At 39.5% G+C, this 22,969-nt stretch overlaps 2 protein-coding genes across 2 annotated transcripts in view; both read right to left on the reverse strand.

Annotated features, from left to right (window-relative positions):
- Positions 1–12,567, reverse strand: part of LOC131140559 (protein lin-52 homolog) — a 22,249-nt gene extending 9,682 nt beyond the window's left edge. The window contains exons 1-5 of the mRNA XM_058091098.1: positions 12,543–12,567; positions 11,493–11,567; positions 11,371–11,408; positions 11,214–11,280; positions 11,047–11,130 (exon numbers count right to left, since the gene is read on the reverse strand). Coding sequence (XP_057947081.1) covers positions 11,047–11,130; positions 11,214–11,280; positions 11,371–11,408; positions 11,493–11,567; positions 12,543–12,561 — 283 coding nt within the window. The 5' untranslated portion in view covers positions 12,562–12,567. The remainder of the gene's footprint in view (positions 1–11,046; positions 11,131–11,213; positions 11,281–11,370; positions 11,409–11,492; positions 11,568–12,542) is intronic.
- Positions 12,568–12,822: 255 nt separating this feature from the next.
- LOC131140252 (protein O-mannosyl-transferase 2-like) lies at positions 12,823–22,962 on the reverse strand. The gene is made up of 21 exons (XM_058090503.1): positions 22,284–22,962; positions 22,110–22,194; positions 21,936–22,040; positions 19,767–19,875; positions 19,582–19,690; positions 19,278–19,437; positions 19,101–19,207; positions 18,949–19,031; positions 17,810–17,919; positions 17,667–17,733; positions 17,539–17,599; positions 17,363–17,441; positions 16,627–16,778; positions 16,446–16,537; positions 15,012–15,088; positions 14,027–14,098; positions 13,896–13,955; positions 13,722–13,827; positions 13,506–13,646; positions 13,335–13,446; positions 12,823–13,260 (listed from the first exon to the last, which is right to left on the reverse strand). Exons 1-21 carry the CDS (start codon positions 22,565–22,567, stop codon positions 13,155–13,157), a joined length of 2,277 nt encoding a protein of 758 aa, XP_057946486.1. The 5' UTR covers positions 22,568–22,962; the 3' UTR covers positions 12,823–13,154.
- Positions 22,963–22,969: the final 7 nt, after the last annotated feature.

Raw genomic sequence — 22,969 nt, forward strand, 5'->3', positions numbered from 1 at the left:
ATTTCGTTAAAAACAAGAATATTAAATGAGGTGAAAGAATTATATGCTGTAACTATACTTAAAAGTGATAATTAAATTAATTGAGACATTGTCTTACAAGTGTAAAAATAAGTTAGCAGAATTATTTAACTTGTGTGTTGGATTACGGCATGGGCCCGAGAGGTTAGCCTCTAAACCGGCTTTGTTGTGTACATTCTGTTATTATTATTTTTTATTAATAACAGTCATTTGCCATTCCTATTACCCCGTTTCTGGTGGTATCACTAAAAACACAAAAAGCCAAAGAAAAAAAAAACTAAGTAAGACATAATCGTGACAGTTTTGGTTTAAGTCCACATTGTACAAGCATACGTATATTCATATTTTTTTAGGTTCCATTCTGGCTTCAACCAGGAGGTATGACAGGGTTATTATCACAGTGCAGCCCTTTTTCAAGACCTATTTTGGAAAAATATAAGACAAAAAAAAAATCATGTTTTCAAAGACTGGCATGTGTATGTGAGTGACAGGAAGAAAAGATCTGATTCTGTTTGGCGGCACCTATTTGATTGCATGTATACATTTTTAGACCTCAAATATAAGACGACTTGTGTTTTTCAGACTTAAAAAAAACAAAAACAAAAAAAAGAAACTGTCCAAAAAACTAGTTTGTGGTCTACATAACAATTTCAGCTAGGGGACGTTCAGCTACACAAAAAATATTAAAAAAAAAAAAAAACATGCATGCACGGGGAGAACATGCAAACTCCATACAGAGATGGCCGAGGGTGGGATTGAACTCGGGTCTCCTAGCTGTGAGGTCTGCGCACTAACCACTCGACCACAAAAACAAAAACAAATTGTAGTCTACATAACAATTTCAGCTAGTGGACGTTGAGCTACACAAAAAAAATTAAAAACAAAACAAAACAATTGTTAATTTTCCAAGATTTTCCAGGTTCAATTTCCGCATCTGCGGGTTATACAGTCATTTGCCATTCCTATTACCCCGGTTTCTGGTGGTATCACTAAAAACACAAAAAGCCAAAGAAAAAAACAACAACTAAGTAAGACATAATCGAGACAGTTTTGGTTTAAGTCCACATTGTACAGTAAACCTCGGATATATCGGATATTCGCTCACAACGGACAGATAAAAAAGAACCGATTTTTCTGTAATGCATTTCCAATAAAAATTCATTGCATATATCGGATTTTTTTTATAACGGATTTCGCCTATTTCGGACAAAATCTCCTGTCCCGTTCCAATGCATTTCCATTAAATTTCCCTCGCATATATCGGATATATCGCCGCATCGTGGCGCTCCGATTCGCCGAATCGTGACAGGCCGCTATACGACGTCATTTGCAGCGTTTGCAGCGTTGCCTGCGCGTCCAGGTACATTGGAAACATAGTCAAGGAAGTGCCTTTTTATAACGGATAAAATCCGATTTACGCATATATACCGGATATAAATCCGATATATGCGTAAAACGGACATTTTCCGGTATACGCATATAACGGATTTCGCTTATATCGGACAAAAACCAGTGGGAACAATTGAATCCGATATATCCGAGGTTTACTGTACAAGCATATATTCATATTTTTTTGAGGTTCCATTCTGGCTTCAACCAGGAAGTATGACAGCGTTATCATCACAGTCAGAGCTAACGTTAAGAAGATTAAACTATATATGCAAAACAGATGAAAGTGTTCTGATTTCATCTCAAATGGTAACTTTTTCTAAATTAAAAAACACCCATACATATGTGTAAGAAATTCCGTGGCGGAACCCCGACCATTTTCTACGTGCTCTGCAGCGTTAAATCATTTTCATTTGCAGGAAATGACAAGTGGTTGGAATGGAAATTGTAGCAGTGGAACATCTTCCTATGGCGAATGATCTGGGTGTCACTGTCACATCCTCAACCATGACCCCCCCCCCCCCCCCCACACACACACACCGCGGTATGAAATGAGAGTAATCATTACTCCACCATCCCCTACTCCCCTCGCACCTCTTGGATGTGGCACGCTCCCAGTGAGCTGCACGACCCCTGTTAGCCCCCCCCCCCCCAAGACAGATGACCACCTGGGTTAACTGAAGTCCTGGACCCCGGTCCCCCCCCTGTCTGCCCTGATTCGCTTTCATTAAGAGCTAAGAGGACTATCTGACCCTCGCTGCCCGTCTCCAAGTGGCGCTCAGCTATTATGGCCTGTAAGCTTTATTTAATGGGTTTAACATCCACTTTCACCATACTCCTCCCTGGGGGGGGGGACACAGAGGAGATGAAACACACAAGCACACATTCAAACCACCCCCCCCTCTTCTTCCTCCGCCGTGCGACACATACACCTGACGCTCATGTTTGTGTTCAAAATTCAATTACCCACTTATTGATACTTCACAGGGATATTTAAGATGCAGACACGAGCTGTGATTTCCCAGGGGAGCTACCGGTTCCTCTTTATGTCCCAGTCGGGGGGGTGCTCCCCCCCCCGTGCATTTTCGCCTCATCGACACACACACACATACACAAAAACAAACACATTTGCACTCTAGTCCCAGCCCCTTACTATGCCTGTTCAAGAGGTGTCCTTATTAATAGGCAATCAGTCAAAAATCATTCATTAAAAAAGCCTAAAAGGTTTTACAGCCGCGCTATGATTAGCCGGGAAAGAAAATTCAATGAATTCCTAATGCCTTTATGGAAATGAGGTGTCATTTCCGATCTGCTCAGGGAGGAAGCAGGCAGGCAGAGATGAGAGGATGTGTGTGTGTGTGTGTGTGTATGCGTGGAAAGCGCTGCCTCTTCTCCTTTTTCACACAGCGCCAGCACTGATCCTGTCTGGTATATGAACAGCGTCTACGAGATACAGCCGCAGTCTCATTTGCTTGCAAAATGTTTGCAGGGATACTCCCCCCCCCCACACACACACACACCCACAATGAAGCACTGTATTTAGCAGTGTAAGAATAAAGCAAGGTTAACTCTACAAAAAAAAAATCATTGAAAAGTCCGCTTTGAATTCTGAGGAATCCGCGGTAAAAACATGATTCAAGGAGAAAACAGGAGTCCGGTGTAATAGGAGTGGTGAAGTAAGGCACCCCACCCCCGCTCCTCATTCAGTGACTGTCAGCAAAGGCACTTCATAACCACCCGTCCGGGTGGTCAGCCCGCCCTGATGGATTGATCGAGGCACATTAGCAGCAGTGGGGCCCGAGTGAATTGCAATCATATTCAGCGGCAGGCACACTTCTAATAGGCCTGAGATTGATCCTGGGGGTGTGGAGGAGAAGGAGGCGTTGAATGAGGAACCATTAGGAACTGTCAAGACGGGGTGACCTTCGGGCTTCACCTTCACCAGGGGTCGGCACAGGTGGCATTGGAATGAGCGAGGGACGACGACAGGTGGTTCTGTCCGATTCAGATTTCAACTTATACAGTGGAACCTCCGTTTTCCAATGCCCCGATTTAAGTTGACACATAAAAAAAATAGTGCCGCCACGAAGAAATTATTGAATATCAAACAAATTTTTCGAATAAAAACAAAAAAAAATGCTTTTTCATTGTTTTTATGTTTATTTTTAATACAACCAGGACATAAAAAGTCACATGAGATAATAATAAGTAATCATTCATTTTCTACCGACACCCTGGACTGGTGGCCAGCCAATCACAGGGCACATATAGACAAACAACCATTCACACTCACATTCATACCTATTTGACAATTTGGAGTCGCTAATTAACCTAGCATGTTTTTGGAATGTGGGAGGAAACCGGAGTACCCGGTGAAAACCCACGCAAACTCCACACAGAGATGGCAGAGGGTGGAATTGAACCCTGGTCTCCTAGCTGTGAGGTCTGCGCACTAACCACTTCACCGCCGTGCCGCCCTATAATAATAAGTAATCGGTTATGTTCATTCATTCATTTATTCGTTTTCTACCGCTTTTCCTCACAAGGGTCGCGGAGGTGCTGGAGCCTATCCCAGCTGTCTTCGGGCGAAATGCGGGGTACACTCTGGACTGGTCGCCAGCCAATCACAGGGCACATATAGACAAACAACCATTCACACTCACATTCATACCTATTTGACAATTTGGAGTCGCTAATTAACCTAGCATGTTTTTGGAATGTGGGAGGAAACCGGAGTACCCGGAGAAAACCCACGCATGCACGGGGAGAACATGCAAACTCCACACAGAAGATGGTCGAGGATGGAATTGAACGCGGGTCTCCTAGCTGCGCGCTAACCACTCGATCGCCGTGCAGCCCTTTTTCAAGATCTTTTTTGGAAAAATATAAGACAAAAAAAAAATAATGTTTTCAAAGACAGGCATGTGTGTGTGAGTGACAGGAAGAAAAGCTCTGACTCTGTTTGGCGGCACCTATTTGTTTGCATTTATAAATTTTTAGACCTCAAATATAAGACGACTTGTGTTTTTCAGACTTTTTAAAAAAAAAACCCAAAACAACAAAAACTGCCCACACAACCATTCACACTCACATTCATATGGACAATTTGGAGTCGCTAATTAACCTAGCATGTTTTTGGAATGTGGGAGGAAACCGGAGTACCCGGAGAAAACCCACGCATGCACGGCGGAGAACATGCAAACTCCACACAGAAGATGGCCGAGGGTGGAATTGAACTTGGGTATCCTAGCTGTGAGGCCTGCGCACTAACCACCTCTACTGTGCAGCCCTTCTTCTTGTGAGCCGAATTCTGGTCGTTTTTTTGTTGTTGAGGAACGTAGTTCCGGCGAGTTGTTGAGGTTTTTCGTCTTAAAACAATATGCGATCAAATGAGTAATCACAGTAATCATGAGAATCAAATTCGTGTCTCCTGTGAGGTCTGCGTAGTAGTAACCACTCGTCCACCGTGCAGAGTCAGTATTTAAGAGTCAAATTGCATGTTGAGTACTATAAATGTGTACATGTTGGCAGGTGGATGTAAACAGGACGGGCTTAACGTATAAGCTCTGGATGTTGAAATATGACTGTATATTGCCATATTAATCTATGAGTCAGGAGTAGCCCGCTATCTAAATCGGGGGTATTCAACGTTTCATCAAGATAAGGTACGACTTTCTCTTCTTTTTCTCATAACTTCCCCAGCGCAATTACACTTGCATGTTTTTTTTTTTTATTTTCAAGGCCGTACTTAACGGGATGCAGGAAGTGTTATTGCGGCGACGTTTGCTGACTGCAGCAGAGTGAGGCTGAAGGGCAGAGTTGTTGCTAATAAAGAACTAGCATACCGAATAGGCGTTACGGTCTGTTTGGAAGCATGGCAACTTTGACTTGCCTTTCTTTTTTTATGAGATTATAAGAGACTTTTTCAGGCCTGAATTGATTGGATTTTAGACTTTTTTTTAAGACCCCGTGGACGCCCAGTTAAACACTTGTGTTTTTTTGTTGTTGTTGTGCTTAACAGGTCCTGTCATAACACAGGGCTCTACATTAAAAAGAAAAATTACTTGCCTATGGGGAATCCTTAAGGTGAGAACTACTTGCCCCATGTACAATGAAAAGACTGCCATAATTATATCATATATCAATATATGCTGATAATTCATCAGATAATAGTACTGACTGAATAGTACTGCATTTGGAGGAAAGTCTGAAAAATTGTGGCGATGTATGTTAACATGGCATGCCATACTACCTTACACATCGTAGTAAGCAATGATATTTATAAGTTGTGCACCACAATGAAACATTATTGAATAGACACGTTTGTGTACTAGTAAAGTGTTTTTAATCCAGAAAAAAATGCAATAATTTGTGAAACAACGGTGAGAAAAAATACACAGAGAAATGGAAGCGCTAGATTTTTGTAAGCTTGTGCAAAATCAGTACTTGGTATCGGATCTAATCGGTGGTGTTTTCATTGTGACCGCTTCAAATTGTCACAGCAATGTGATTCACTCACCTGTCACCATCATTTAAATTTGCTGCCGCTAATAATATACTTGTTTAGGAGGCACTGTTTCATCACTTTTTGGTGTTTTTTTTCCTTCAGAAGTTGTTGAAGAATTAAGACCATGATAGATGTTTTCGTAGTTAAACCATCGCTGATTGGTTAATCGCGAACAAGAACGGGTGTGGGTAAAACGCGGACTGTGGACCTGCGGTCTAAATAAACGATGCTGATTGGTCCATTTCAAGATTTGCAAGGATCGGTTTGCAAATTACAGTAAACCTCGGATATATCGGATTCAATTGTTCCCACTGGTTTTGTCCGATATAAGCGAAATCCGGTATATGCGTATACCGGAAAATGTCCGTTTTACGCATATATCGGATTTATATCCGGTATATGCGTAAATCGGATTTTATCCGTTATAAAAAGGCACTTCCTTGACTATGTTTCCAATGTACCTGGACGCGCAGGCAACGCTGCAAACGCTGCAAATGACGTCGTATAGCGGCCTGTCACGATTCGGCGAATCGGAGCACCACGATGCGGCGATATATCCGATATATGCGAGGGAAATTTAATGGAAATGCATTGGAACGGGACTGGAGATTTTGTCCGAAATAGGCGAAATCCGTTATAAAAAAATCCGATATATGCAATGAATTTTTATTGGAAATGCATTACAGAAAAATTGGTTCTTTTTTATCTGTCCGATATATAGCGAATTTCCGATATATCCGAGTTCGATATATCCGAGGTTTACTGTACCACCGGAATTACGCGGTCCGTGTTTTACCAACACCCAACAAGAACCGCTTAAAAAAAAAAAAAAACTCTTGGCAGTATGGCATGCCAAAGTACACTTCCCCGACCGGAATATAACTGATTGGATTTACTTGCCGGAATTTTGTTTTAACTTGCCCCGGGCCATTGTCGAGCCCTGTAACATCTAAATATGGAGACAATCCTCATTAATGGCGTGTTTTTAGTGTTAAACAGTTGCTCGGAGCACACAAGTATAGGATAGAGCAGTGTGTTTCAACCTTTTTTGAGCCACGGCACGTTTTTTACATTGGAAAAATCTTGTGGCACACCACTAACCAAAAATGTTACAAAATGTCACCATGACCTCACACATGCATCAATAAGTCTATCAGAGGAACAAGGTAGGTGTTGCCACACGGACCAATATTACATTGCTCTGCCAGTTTTTACACCACAGACACTCGACAGTAGCCATGTTTTTACATGACGAGTTTTTCTCTTTCCGAATGACCTTTCGGGAAACAATGGTATCCATAGAAAGGAATATTCCAATCTCTTGTCTACATGCGCTGTGAAAATCAACCAGAATCAATAGGTATCAATAGGAGTCAATAGGGCATGCGCAGTAAAACGTAAACATCAACATCACGTGATACCGTCTTCCCCAAGTTTTTCTTTCACTTGTTGGAATAACTCTGTATTTACAGTTTTTCGACTGTCCAGTCTTGAAATTTAGTTTGAATCAAAAACAAACTTTGCTTAGTCCAGTGCCGATTGCTCGCCTCCATTTTTAAAACTGAAGAAGGTCTGGATCTGCGTGTTACGTCATATCTGAGCATTCGCTGAAAGAACGCACCCGGGATGAATTTAAACAGTAAAAGAACAAATTCAATCTTGCTAATATTTTATAATTAAACTCAGGACATGTTTTATATAGATAAATATTTTCTTTTTTAATAAAACTGGACTTGTGAATAAAGTATAGAAGGGTTTAGATTCTGTTTCACAGATGGCGCTAATGCACACGAAAGCTGCTTGCCAACCACCAATAAACAACAGAAGAAGAAAAACACCATGAAGAAGAACGCACCCTGACAACTTTCCGTTTGAGCGGGTACAGATACCTCAATCGGATTGGGGAAAGGAATATTCCATCCCTGTTCAATTCTTTCCGTTTGAGCAAATAAACCAAATGCAATTGGAATATTTGGGTCCATGTATACTATTGACATAATGGCTATTGACATAATATTTGCAAATGATGATTAATAAATGTTAATTATAAAAAGTGATATTGGATAATTCCTCACGGCACACCTGGCGGTTTCTCAAGGTACACTAGTGTGCCGCGGCACAGTGGTTGAAAATCACTGGGATAGAGTACCGTCACCAACCGGGCCCAATCATAAGCAGAGTCCCTTCAGAGTATCCCTAAGGAACACTCAGCTTTCAATTACCTCCAATAACAGCACTTATCAGAGCACTGAGCTTTCCCCGGAGGCGTAAGGCCCGATGCCCACGCTCAGCAGCCCGCGACAGAGGTATTCATCACAAGGAGGGAGTAACAGCTGGGCTGAAGGAAGAGGCACGCGTTAAACCCCAATGGGAATAAACCAGGCCGGCATCACACAGTCATTGTTGGAGGTGCTGGTGGGAGTTGGCAGGGAGGGGGCGGGGGTAAAGGGTGTGTCACGCTATTCTATTACATCCAAGCTGATGTATTAACATGAAACCGTGATGTGTCTCGAGGAAAAAAAAAAAAAAAATCAACAGTGGCTCAGCTGCTATCCAGAGCAGAAGGGAATGATTTTTATGTGTTTTATTAAAGTCTGGCTCAGGTCGCCTTTCCGACTGGGTGAGTTTTCACAGCTTGATTGTGCCCTGCCTATTAACCAGCTTCCCTTTTAATGGTCCACATGTCCGTGAGGGGGGAGGGGCAATAAATCCCCCCCCCAAACACGTGCTTTGCCTCTACCGAGTCTTCTCGTTTACGGGTCCTGAGGAGGACCGCAAACTAGATGAAAAAGTAGCTGAGATTTACAAGCCCTCCCCTGACAGCTCGGAAAAGGAGAAAATTAAACTAGAGAGCATTAAACAGCCCCCCCCCCCCATTACAGGGCAGCTCCGACACCAATAATAACCATCATTGTGTCCCGTCAAGCACCAATACATGACATGATTGCAAATCCTATAGTCCTCCGCCTATGACAGCTAACATCTTTATACCAAGTGGATTACATGCTCTTCTGGGTTCAGAAGAATTCAAGGAGATTAGACACACTCGTTATGTTATGATTGTTTAAAATGGTGAAGAAAAGCCATGAGAACAGGGTAATAACTAATAAAACATCTACTATGGTCTTACAGCTCCACAGTTACTAGAGCTGCAGACATCTGATATTGATATACTGTATTTTCCGGACTATAAGTCGCACTTTTTTTTCATAGGTTGGCCGTTCCTGCGACTTATACTCTGGAGCGACTTATAGTCCAGAAAATACAGGAAATAAACCCGCAAAAAATGCGACTTATGTATGGTTTTTTTCTACCTAATTATGCATTTTTGGCCTTGTGCGACTTACTATGTATGTTTTTTTTTATACCTAATTATGCATTTTTGGCCTTGTGCGACTTATACTCCGGAGCAACTTATAGTCCAGAAAATACATTAAATAAACCTGCAAAAAATGCGACTTATGTATGTTTTTTATACCTGATTATGCATTTTTGGCCTTGTGCGACTTATACTCCGGAGCGACTTATAGTCCAGAAAATACAGTAAATAAACCCGCAAAAAATGCCACTTATGTATGTTTTTTTTTCTACCTAATTATGCATTTTTGGCCTTGTGCGACTTATACTCCGGAGCGACTTATAGTCCAGAAAATACAGTAAATAAACCCGAAAAAATGCCACTTATGTATGTTTTTTTTTCTACCTAATTATGCATTTTTGGCCTTGTGCGACTTATACTCCGGAGCGACTTATAGTCCAGAAAATACAGTAAATAAACCCACAAAAAATGCCACTTATGTATGTTTTTTTTTCTACCTAATGATGCATTTTTGGCCTTGTGCGACTTATACTCCGGAGCGACTTATAGTCCAAAAAATATGGTAAATAAACCCGTAAAAAATGCAACTTATGTATGTTTTTTTTCTACCTAATTAGGCATTTTTGGCCTTGTGCGACTTATACTCCGGAGCGACTTATAGTCCAGAAAATACAGTAAATAAAGCCGCAAAAAATGCGACTTATGTATGTTTTTTTTCTGCCTAAGCATATGCATTTTTGGCCTCATGCGACTTATACTCTTATAGTCCAGAAAATACGGTAATCGGTCTGATATCAGCACTCCAGCACAAGCAGTCCATTCCAGATGGATAGAGCCCATGTGATCACAACAATAGCATAGCATGTACTAGCATGCCATCAAAATAGCAAAGACCGAAAAAAGCCAAAACACACCACCTACAAGTCCCCCAAGTTGGCACAGAACCGAAGATGGTGAAGAAGACAAACACCATCATATCCAAAGCAGCACCATGGTTATTTTTTTATTTGCCCTACTATTAATTCCATATATTGTTAGTTGTTACAGAAATTTGCTTTGATGCGTCCCACCATTTTTCTATGTTTGACCCTTGGTGAAAAAAGTTTGGACACCCCTGCCTTAAATCTTGCAAACTTCACTTTTGAATTGTATCAGCTTTGTGTATTACTAAAAAACGTCAGAGCCCATTCACACAGTAAGTAGTTAGTAGTAATATTATGCTTAGTTTGCGAGGATTCACAGTAATTTCAGTTGTTTGAATTGAACGCCACGCTGGTGGTAAGCAATTCCATTGCTTGGGTGCTATTGCACACTGGAAAACAAAACACCCGTTTTCTCTTAGGAAAACACGAGCACTTAGCTATATCTCTCTAATCCACACTCCACATGGATTATGACAATGGAGGTAGTGAAAGGGGAAAAGGATTAAAAAGTAGATTTTGCATGCATCACATGCTTGGAGCACTTGTTATATTATCAGCTGCTGCCGTGACAGTGTTTCTAACCTTTCTCCACGATAACAAGATTGACCTAAATCTGTTATTTGTCAAGGTCAACGTGTTGGACATGAGGTGATTCCAAATAACAACTTAAAAATGTCTACCTAGGATAATGTAGTACTGAATTACAGCTATTACTGCGTGTCTAGGCGCCATCTAGTGGTGAAACTATAACCTCCAGTGTAGACTTTTTAATGTTTTTCGATTATAATATGAATACATATTATGACAGCCGTCAAGTCATTGTCATAACTATTAATTTGTGCTATATGAAGCATTATTATGACTGTTCTTATGTTGCTCGTGGTACTTACATTCTTCTAAGCCCAGTTGGTAAGCAAGGTTCTGAAGACCTTTAACCTTCTCCATTAGGTTCGCTGTTGTTAAGCTGCCCAGCTCTGCAAAAATAACAAAAAAAAACATAATTAACATTACATATGTCCCTATCAAATTCTCCATACCCTGCAAAAATCATAATTACCTTTTAACATTTCAATGTCCTCGCTCTCAAGCTCAGCCATCCACTTGGGGGGTGAATTTGTGATGGGCTACAGAAACCACAAAACATTTCATTTCAAAAAAAAGGGGAACACGAAAAAAAAAAAATCCAACACTCAAAACAGATACTAATAACTCACATTTTTATAAGATGCAGCAAATTCGGCAACTCCAGGCACTATATATATATAAAAAAAGAGGACTTTCATTAAAACAACAAAGAAAAACAAGATGTCTCCTTACAAATTGTAGTTCTTCTTACACTGCTCTGGCCAAAGGTCTGGTGACGCTCTGTCCAGTTTTTCCAAACTGAGCAAAGAGGTTTCAAAGTCTTCACCTGTTAGGACAAGAACTTATACACTTTTTGTTTTGTGCAGAAACTATCTAGTATAATTGTGGTATCGCATTAACCATGTTTGTTGTTATACTTTATAATGGTGCACAATTGCATGGTCTCGTACAGAAAAGGTGTTTGCGCGGTCAACTGTCAGGGATTGAGGCTTCTATCCTAGTGCAGACCTGCCAACATGTACACAATTGTAGTACTCAACATGGAATATGACTCGAATACACTTGCGTGCTCTCCATTTTGTTGCATTTTTCTGCTTTTGGTTTCAAATTCAGTCCTTACAGTACAGATATATTAATAGATATCAGTTTCTTTAGTATTTCAAATGATAGTATTTCAATGCATAGCTGTTGATACAGCTCTTTTGTGTGACGTCATTAGGTTGTACTGGTGTACTTAATGAAGTATCCAGTCAGTATAGTATATCGACAGTATAGAAGTCATATAATTGTCTTCTTTCTTGATAAAAAGGTGACGAATGCTGTCATTAATTGAGCCTACCGTTTGTAACCGAGACAATATTTAGCAATAAGAGACTAAGCTAAGATATAGTGAACGTGTTATTTTGGTACATACAGGCTCAAGAGAGTATAAAATATAGCTATTAGGCGTAGCCGACACTAACGAGTCTCATTTCACGAAAGCTTGTTCGTTACGCTGTTAAATTATAAAGTATTGTGTGATTTCACCCAAATGTTGTATTAACGAAGACGTGCATTTAATGCTACGTTTAGCTGTTTATGTGTCAAATGTCCACTGTTACTGTTGTTACATTGGACAAACACCGTGGCTACTTGAAGCTTTCGGTCAAACAGATACTTTTAACAGCCCACACGCAAATCGTAAAATGTACACTTTGACTCGTTATCGTGTTCGAGTGAGATAGACGACGGTTTTCTGTCCAAAAACACTACGAAATTCCGACATAGACGTAGAACAGCTCGGTAAAGAATTAGAATTTACCTCCATTTGGAGACGCCATCTTCGAAATGAACACGTGACTGAAGTGAGCCAATGGCAGCAGACTTTATGAGCGCTCTCGTATTGATGCAATTCCCCTCATGGCCGCTAGGGTTTTTTTTAAAACAGTATAATATAATATATGAAAAACGCAGAGAAAGTCACAGCGGTAAAATATAAAATGTGAAAATACTTTATAAAAACATAGTTATCATAAGTGAAGCATTATTAGAACACACATACTAGAAGAATATCAATTTATTAACATAGTTGCATATAAGCATTTCTATGTCACTAGAAAAATGGATACAAATACTGACATAAAGAAATGGTTTAAGACATATGCTACTGTCAAATTGACTCCCAAAGAAATTAAAGTGTTTTAGATTCACAGTTTCGAGGCACTTGACATACTGTTAATTATGACAACATGAGAAATTATGGAAAACAAACTGCAAGTTAAAGAAGGTTGGTGGTCATGAGTGAGATCCTACCAACTTGGACACATGGTACTGTACCTTGAAAAAAAATATCAATACAAGTACGATCGTGTAACAAATGACCTCCTTATTGTTTTGGTAACAAATGTTTAGCGTCATTTTCAAGTAAAACTCTTCAAAAGTCCCAGGCCTCCATCCACTTCACTTTCGCCATTGCGCTCCCAGGTTCGTGTGCCAAAGGTCCAGTCATGCCGTAGGAGAGCGGATGGAACAGGTAGAAACTATCAAAAAAAAATTTGAACTATAATTCACAAATATCTACATATATGTTGCAATACAAAAGTGAAAATCTCACCTGTAAAGAATAACTAACAAAATAAACACCTCCGAGACTCTTTGTAGGTGCTCACAAAACAGCACGGGGAGCACGAGGTCGGCCATCTTCAACAGGAAGTCCAGTGTAATTCCTGTGAGGAGCAAGCATTGCTATACATATGTGTTTCCTCTTTAGCATAACAAGCAGTACCTGTTAGCATGCTGCTAAACAGCATAGCAGGAAAATAGTGATGGTAGTACAGAACCCGGCCCATTGTGTAGAAGGGTATGTAGTGTAGGAGCCAACCAAGGAAAAAGAGGCCTCCTCCTTTTGTGAGCACCAAACAAAGTTCTGAAACACAGTAGACATGAGTTTATTTCTGTCCCTGGAGGTATAATAACACTACCACTCCCGAGTTCATCCTACCTCTCCTTTTTTGGCTCACATTGACACCTCTTTGAAAGGCAACCGAGGTCACTGCAACCAGGATCAGATACAATCCCAAACATGCCAGATTCAGCCACCACACCACCTAAAAATATGTTTTTTCGTCATAGTAATGTGTGTAGATTGAACTACAATGAATACTTCAATGCTTACAGGGTTGCCAAGCAAGTAGACACGATACTCGGTTTCATTCACTCCGGAGAACCTCAGTCCCTGCACAAGAAAAAGGAATATTTACTTGAAATGAATAACTGGTTTTCACAATAGATTCCACTCCAAAATACCTGGTAGTTGATAGGCCAGTGCCAGGGTTTGGAGGTCACCTCGTTGTCTTTAGGCTTCAAACCGCTGTTACCCTGAAGGAAGGTACATTTCAACATTCATTCATTTTGTACTGCTTTTTCCTCACGAGGGTCGCAGGGATGCTGGAGCCTATCCCGGCTGTCTTTGGGCGAGAGGTGGGGTACACCCTGGACTGGTCGCCAGCCAATCACAGGGCACATATAGACAAACAACCAAACCGGAGTACCCGGAGAAAACCCACGCATGCACGGGGAGAGGCGGGGTACACAAGTACAATCACAGGGCACATATAGACAAACAACCATTCACACTCACATTCATACCTATGGACAATTTGGAGTCGCTAATTAACCTAGCATGTTTTTTTGGAATGTGGGAGGAAACCGGAGTACCCGGAGAAAACCCACGCATGCACGGCGGAGAACATGTAAACTCCACAGAGTCCACAGAGATGACAGAGGGTGGAATTGAACCCTCGTCTCCTAGCTGTGAGGTCTGCGCGCTAACTTTATGGAAAAGTTAAGTATTACATATGTGGGGTAGTTAGCTGTTATGCTAGCTGAAGCATATGAATCTTATTAAATCTCATTAAATACAATGATACACTCAAAAGTACTCATTTATTGCTGGAGCCTATCCCAGTGCGGGGTACACCCTGGACTGGTGGCCAGCCAATCACAGGGCACATATAGACAAACAACCATTCACACTCACATTCATACCTATGGACAATTTGGAGTCGCTAATTAACCTAGCATGTTTTTGGAATGTGGGAGGAAACCGGAGTACCCGGAGAAAACCCACGCATGCACGGGGAGAACATGCAAAACTCCACACAGAGATGGCCGAAAGTGGAATTGAACCCCGGTGTCCTAGCTGTGAGGTCTGCGCGCTAACCACTCGGCCGCCGTGCCACCTTAAGTTTCAACATGCTTGCAGAAAAGTACAAGGTTATCTTTCACTTACTCGTATCATAACAATGTGGGACTCCATTAGGATTTCAAGAAAATGGGGCTTCAGCACAGACAAGCTGATGTTGGGCACTGCGGAAGAAGAGAACAGTTAAAACCTCAGTTTTGGAATGCTGGAATGAAAACGTTTACCACAATTTCGCCTAAAAAAAAATAAAAATTAAACTATATGAGGAAAGCAGGAAGTGAACAAATGTAACAGTTACTCATTGTAAAAGTACCAGATGGAGGGGTAGGATTTAATAAGCTTTGCTTCTTCCTACTCCTTTTGGACATGTGGAACTGTGAACTGATTATGGGATGCATTCAATTGTAATCTGATGCATGTTCAAATGAAATTAAACCATTACCATTACCATGGTCTTCATTCATTCATTCATTCATTCATTTTCTTAGCCGCTTATCCTCACGAGGGTCGCGGGGGCGCTGGAGCCTATCCCAGCTGTCTTCGTGCGAGAGGCTGGGTACACCCTGAACTGGTCGCCAGCCAATCACAGGGCACATATAGACAAACAACCATTCACACTCACATTCATACCTATGGACAATTTGGAGTCGCTAATTAACCTAGCATGTTTTTGGAATGTGGGACGAAACCGGAGAAAACCCACGCATGCACGGGGAGAACATGCAAACTCCACAAATAAGATGGCCGAGGGTGGAATTGAACCCGGGTCTCCTAGCAGTGAGGCCTGCACGCTAACCACTCGATCGCCGTGCAGCCCGGTTCATGGTCTCGGTTATCCTAAAGTAGCGTTGTTATACCTTTTGGTACATTGATAGTAAAAGGGGACCGATTATGTGTATTGGATTGTGGACTCCTATAGAGCAGCTACACACAATAACCCGAACAGAAAACTTTCTAGATCTTTGGTACATTGATAGTAAAAGGGGACCCATTATGTGTATTGAATTGTGGACTCCTATAGAGCAGCTACACACAATAACCCCAACAGAAAACTTTCTAGATCTTTGGTACATTGATAGTAAAAGGGGACCCATTTTGCAGTGCTGTGTATTGAATTGTGGACTCCTGTAGAGCAGCTACACACAATAACCCGAACAGAAAACTTTTTGCAGTGTTTCCATGCCTTAATGGTCTGTATAATTTACCCCACACCCAGCCTTCCTCTAGGTATGCCCGCCCCGCTGTGATTCGCCATACTCCCAAGCGCTCCCGAGGACTTCCAGATACACAGGTCCATGTTAACTGAGTGTGGGCAATCTGCAGTCCATGTAAGCCCGGTTCATGGTCTCGGTTATCCTAATGTAGCGTTGTTATACCTTTTGGTACATTGATAGTAAAAGGGGACCCATTGTGCTCATTTTCTGGTGCTGTGTATTGAATTGTGGACTCCTATAGAGCAGCTACACACAATAACCCGAACAGAAAATTTGTGGTTTTTGGTGTGATTTGAGGGACACCTACACTTGGGATTGATGTGATCTTCAATATTCCACTGAGAATTGAGAGTCTCCTTCAAGTAGGGACTGCACGTGACCTCCACTTGTTCCCAGCCCCTGAAAAAAAATGTGCGGTCAAGCCTGGATTTTTTAATTTTTTTGAGTTTTTTTTTCAACATCCGGGTTGGATAGGATTTTCCACTTACCACTTGGGAAGGGTTTTCCCAGAAGAGAAAAGCACGCAACCGGTAGCTTTGTGCAGAAAGCGAACTTTGCTGCGCAGCACCTTCACCGGGTCACCTGTGCGACCTCCACACACCTCAACCCTCCAAAGGTCGTTGTTGTCACCTGTACCGTTCTGACGGAAAAGCGAAAGCAATGAGCGTGGCTTGGTAGGATATATTAAAAAATAACTATATATGTAGCATATATGCTACATGCTGTAAAAGTGTCATGCAATCTGCTATTATTATTTATTATTTTATATTTATATTTAAATATTTTATATTTAAATATTTTTATTTAAATATTTTATATTTAAATATTTTATATTTAAATATTTTATATTTAAATATTTTTATTTAAATATTTTTATATTTAAATATTTTATATTTAAATATTTTAAAATTTGTTATTATTATTATTATTATTATTATTATCATCATTATGCTTGTGTCCCTTTTTTCAGGAGCACTTTGTAAACAACAGACCACATCAAATAACAAAATTGATAAAACCATCAAAAGGTTGGCTCAAGGCATGATGCCAGTTCGTATGTTGAGTTTAAATGAAATACTTTGGAAAGAACGGACAGGCCGTATTCAAACACTTGGCGGGCCGGATGTGGCCCCCTGGGCCGTAGTTTGCCCACCCCTGTGCTACATGAATAATAATATATCTCATTATTTATTATGTGCGAGTACACCCTTAAATATTACTCACCATGCCATAACCTGTAACCTGGAAGTGCTTCTTCGTCAGCGGGGCCTCGTGGAGGTGACTGTGAAGGTTACGAGTCGTTCTGAGAAAAAAACATGAAGAAATAAACAAAAAAAAAACATCGCTGAGAAAATGCTTGTTTTCATGTAACGGCGATAATTCGACTTTATTCTTCTCACTCTTTGTGTTCCAATCTGATGACGTCACCATGACGGACGAGATCAGGCGCTCCCCACTGAGCTAGGACGTACCAAACAATGTAATTAATACATGTTATGATTATGAAGTCAAACGTAGGTCTCCTTACAGTTTGTATCATTCTGCCTGTGAACCAGCCACAGGTTGTTGTAGTCCTTGTGCAAGTAGGCTGTAACCTAAAAAGACACATATAAAATATATATTAATGTAGCACCTGTATTATAATTAAGGATGTTTTTATCGGGTCCTGACCTGCTGCTGTTTCGCCCCCACTCCCTCGGGGTATAAGTGCCAATGAGAGTGCAAATAGCCCCCAGCAATGCGAAGGTTTTTCAACGTGATGGTGGAGCCATATGCCAGGTCTACAGAAGAATAGGACGTCGTTACATACATGTAATATATGTATGTATTGTATTACATACTATATTTTAGGAAATAAATTATTATATTATTATTATATATTAATATTATATATATATAATATAAATATTATATATATTAATATTATTATTAAAACATTCTTATAAATAAAATATGTTAATATTATAAAATATTATTAATATTTTATGAAATAAAACACTACATTATATATATATATATAAATATTATATATAATCATATAGTATATAAATATTATATATAAATATTTTTATTAAAATATATTATAAATAATATTATACTATTATATATATATATTATTAGATATAATATATATATTATTATATATATTAATATTATTAAAACATTATTGTAAATAAAATATGTTAATATTATAAAATATTATTAAATAAAAACATTATTCTATTATTACTATATATATTAATATTATTATTATATATAATATATACAATATTAATATTATATATATATATTAATATTATTAAAACATTATAAATAAAATATGTTAACATTAAAATATTAGTACAATTTTATGAAATAAAACATATATATATAAATATTATTATTATATATAATATATATAATATTATTATATATTAATATTATTATTAAAATATGATTAATAAAATATATTAATATTATAAAATATTAATATTTTATTAAATAAAATATTGTCTCACACTCGGGCATGGATGCGTTGTGCAGGTTGGTCATATAATATTAATATTATATATATTAATATTATTATTAAAATATTATTATAAATAAAATATACTAATATTATAAAATATTAATATTTTATGAAATAAAATATTAAATTATAATAATAATTTAATATTTTAATGTTTTATTTTTAGTTTAGTTTATTATTATTATTATTATATATAATAATATATATAATACTAATATTATATATATTCATATTATTATTAAAACACACTAATATAATAAAATATTATTAATATTTTATGAAATAAAATATTGTGTCTCACACTCGGGCATGGATGCGTTGTGCAGGTTGTTCCCAATGAGGCGAGACTGGAAAGCGGAACTGAAGAAACCATCTCCAGGTCCACTGGTAAGAAACGGAGCAAACATGATTCATTGCGTTGACATCACACTGCATCCAACACTTGGCCCTCACCTTTTGTTTAGCACAACGAAGTGAACTGCAAATATTGTAACATAGAGAAAAACGGGAAGCAGGATGAGCGCGAAGACCCGAGCCAGGAGGTGCTTCCCAAAGTCCACCTGGAAGCAGGAAATAACATTGAAACATGTTTCGTTTCCATAATTCCTATCATAAAGTGTATTTCTTTACCAGCATCAGGTCCAGATCACCCAAAAGCCTCCATAGATCAGACGCTGTATTCAGTCCCACCAGCAGGATGACAAACAAGCCCACAAACTTCACCCCGAGAGCTCCAGAAAGATTGACACCAGTTAGTACCATCCAAAACCACCAGGGGGCGGAAAAAGGCCTGAAACCAACAGAAGAAATGCAAAGCGTGTGAGCAGATTAAAGGCGCCATCAACATCCAACCTCTTTATAAAATTACACTTTAAAACATAACATTTAACATTTTCTTGTATTATTATCGATACAGTATAATATTAAAATGTACCTGTATTGTTGTTGGTTGAACTTGACCATGCTCAGTACTGCTGCCATGATGAAGAACATGAGTATCGGGTCCAAGAGAATGTACTGGGAAATAGTGATGCAGCCAGTGTCTGTCAGGAAGACACGGCCAGTATGAAGACATATTCCTTCATCCCTCCAGGATTCTAATTTTTAATTAACACGTACCAAATATGAGCAGAGCAGCAGCGATGACAGCAGCAGTGTGAGAATGAGACACCTCCAACACGATGAGGTAGGCAAAGATGGGGAGAAAGGAGCCTAACCCTGCACATAACTGGAGGGAAAAGAATAACAAACATTTCAACAGCAACTATGGTTAGATGGAAGACAAAATATACTGGATTGATACAAATATAAGACAACTCTGAATAGAAGACGACCTCAGCTTTGCAAAACTGATCAGTCTCCGAGTCACCATTTTGTTCATGTACGCAATGCAACGCAATGCAACATAACATAACGCAACATAACACCACGCAACATAATGCAACGCAACATAACGCAACATAACGCAACATAACGCAACGCAACATAACGCAACGCAACATAACGCAACGCAACATAACGCAACGCAACGTAACGTAACGTAACAACACAACGCAACATAACGAAACATGATGCAACGCAACATAATGCAACGCAACATAATGCAACGCAACATAATGCAACGTAACGTAACGCAACACAACATAACATAATGCAACGCAACATAACACAACATAACGCAACTCAACACAATGCAACACAATGCAACACAACGTAACGTAATGTAACACAACGCAACGCAACATAACACAAACTAACGCAACATCACGCAAGGTAACGCAACATAACATAACGCAACATAACGCAACATAACATAACGCAACATAACATAACGCAACATAACATAACGCAACATAACGTAACGCAACATAACGTAACGCAACATAACGTAACGCAACATAACGTAACGCAACATAACGTAACGCAACATAACGTAACGCAACATAACGTAACGCAACATAACGTAACGCAACATAACATAACGCAACATAACATAACGCAACATAACATAACGCAACATAACATAACGCAACATAACATAACGCAACATAACATAACGCAACATAACATAACGCAACACAACGTAAAGCAGCGCAACGTAAAGCAGCACAACATAACGAAACATGACGCAACGCAACATAACATAACACAATGTAACACAACGCAACGTAACACAACGCAACGTAACACAACGCAACGTAACACAACGCAACGTAACACAACGCAACGTAACACAACGCAACGTAACACAACACAACGTAACGCAACACAACGTAACATAACGCAATGCAACGTAACACAACGCAACATAACGCAACGAAACATAACGCAATGCAACATAACGCAATGCAACATAACGCAATGCAACATAACACAACACAACGTAACGTAACAACGCAACATAACGAAACATGACGCAACGCAACATAATGCAACGGAACGCAACACAACATAACATAATGCAACGCAACATAACACAACATAACGCAACTCAACAGAATGCAACACAACGTAACGTAATGTAACACAACGCAACGCAACACAAACTAACGCAACATAACGCAACATAACAAAACGCAACATAACAAAACGCAACATAACATAACGCAACATAACATAACGCAACATAACAAAACGCAACATAACATAACGCAACATAACATAACGCAACATAACATAATACAACACAACGTAAAGCAGCGCAACATAACAAAACATGACGCAACCCAACATAAAACAATGTAACACAACACAATGTAACACAACACAACGTAACACAACACAACGTAACGCAACATAATGTAACGCAAGACAACACAACGTAACATAATGTAACACAATGCAACATAACGAAACATGACAACACAATGTAATGTAACGCAACGTAACGCAACACAACGTAAAGCAGCGCAATGTAACGTAGCGCAACATAATGAAACATGACACAACGCAACATAACACAATGTAACGCAACACAGCACAATGTAACGTAATGTAACGCAACATAACGCAAAACAACATAACGTAATGTAACGCAACACAATGTAACGCAACACAATGTAACGCAACATAATGAAACATGACACAACGTAATGTAACGCAACGCAACATAATGAAACATGACACAACGTAATGTAACGCAACGCAACACAAAGTAATGTAACGCAACGCAACATAACGCAACACAACATAATGTAACGCAATGCAACATAACGCAACATGACACAACGTAACACAACACAACGTAACACAACGTAACGCAACATAACATAACATAACATAACATACCCCTCTCATCCCCCAGTAGTTGTGGTGTTCATATTTATCTCCAGGCTTGGAGAAAGGAAAGGTGCCATCGTAGCCACTCATGTAACCAGCTAGTCCAATCAGCATCTGAAAAACAGCAAAAGTAGCCAAGAAACTAAAAAGAACAAACACCATTCCTCCACATCTTAGTCTTACCTTTCCAAGAGGAGGGTGAACGTCGAAAAAGAACGTCCTGTTGATGTAGTAGCTTCCCATCTTCCCGAAGTGTGTCTCATCCCAGCTGAAGGTCAAGGAGTTAGAGAAGGAAGGACATGAAATAAAATTGACGCTGATGATTTATTTACATTTATTTACATGCACAACACTCACCACACATGAGGGGGCTCTTTTATTTTGTAGAGGCGTGTAGAAAAGGAGAGTCCAGCCACCAATAAAAGCAAACCGCTTCTGCTGGGGGGTTCATCACTGCTGGAACTTCTTCTTCTTCTATGGTAGCGCTCACCATGTGTCACATTTGATTCTTTTGACGAGTCAGAATCCTTTTTTTCATTTAGTGGAGCAGAACATGAAGTTTTAAAGGTGTGAATCTTTCTATTTCGTATGGTTGTGTCCCCTGCTGTGTACGACTGTGCGGTGCATTGTTGCTTTTCCATTTGAATACTAGACTGGAAAGAAAATGTCCATTACCATTCTTGAAATAGCACGTCAAGTGCTAATGTTTTGCAAATACATTTTCACGAAGCACCATTGGGGTACACTTGAACGCATCGATTTCACAAGTGTCAATGCTGTCCCTGAATGCGTCACAATGTATCCTACGAGTTACGGTGTATTAAATTAGTGCTATACTTATCCTAGCTTGTCCATTTTTAAATCCATTCTTTCATTTAAAAGAGTATTCCCAAAACATATCCACACGTCTGCAGATTCGCGCTTATATAAATTACTCTCTGGTTAAGAAATACAATATTTACATTCGCAACATAACGTAAAAGAAATAATAAATACGACTTAATACAGGAGCTAGCTTCACACAGGTCGCCAGGCTTCCATAA

The sequence above is a fragment of the Doryrhamphus excisus genome, chromosome 13 (genome assembly GCF_030265055.1).
Source record: "Doryrhamphus excisus isolate RoL2022-K1 chromosome 13, RoL_Dexc_1.0, whole genome shotgun sequence".
Lineage (NCBI taxonomy): Eukaryota > Metazoa > Chordata > Actinopteri > Syngnathiformes > Syngnathidae > Doryrhamphus > Doryrhamphus excisus.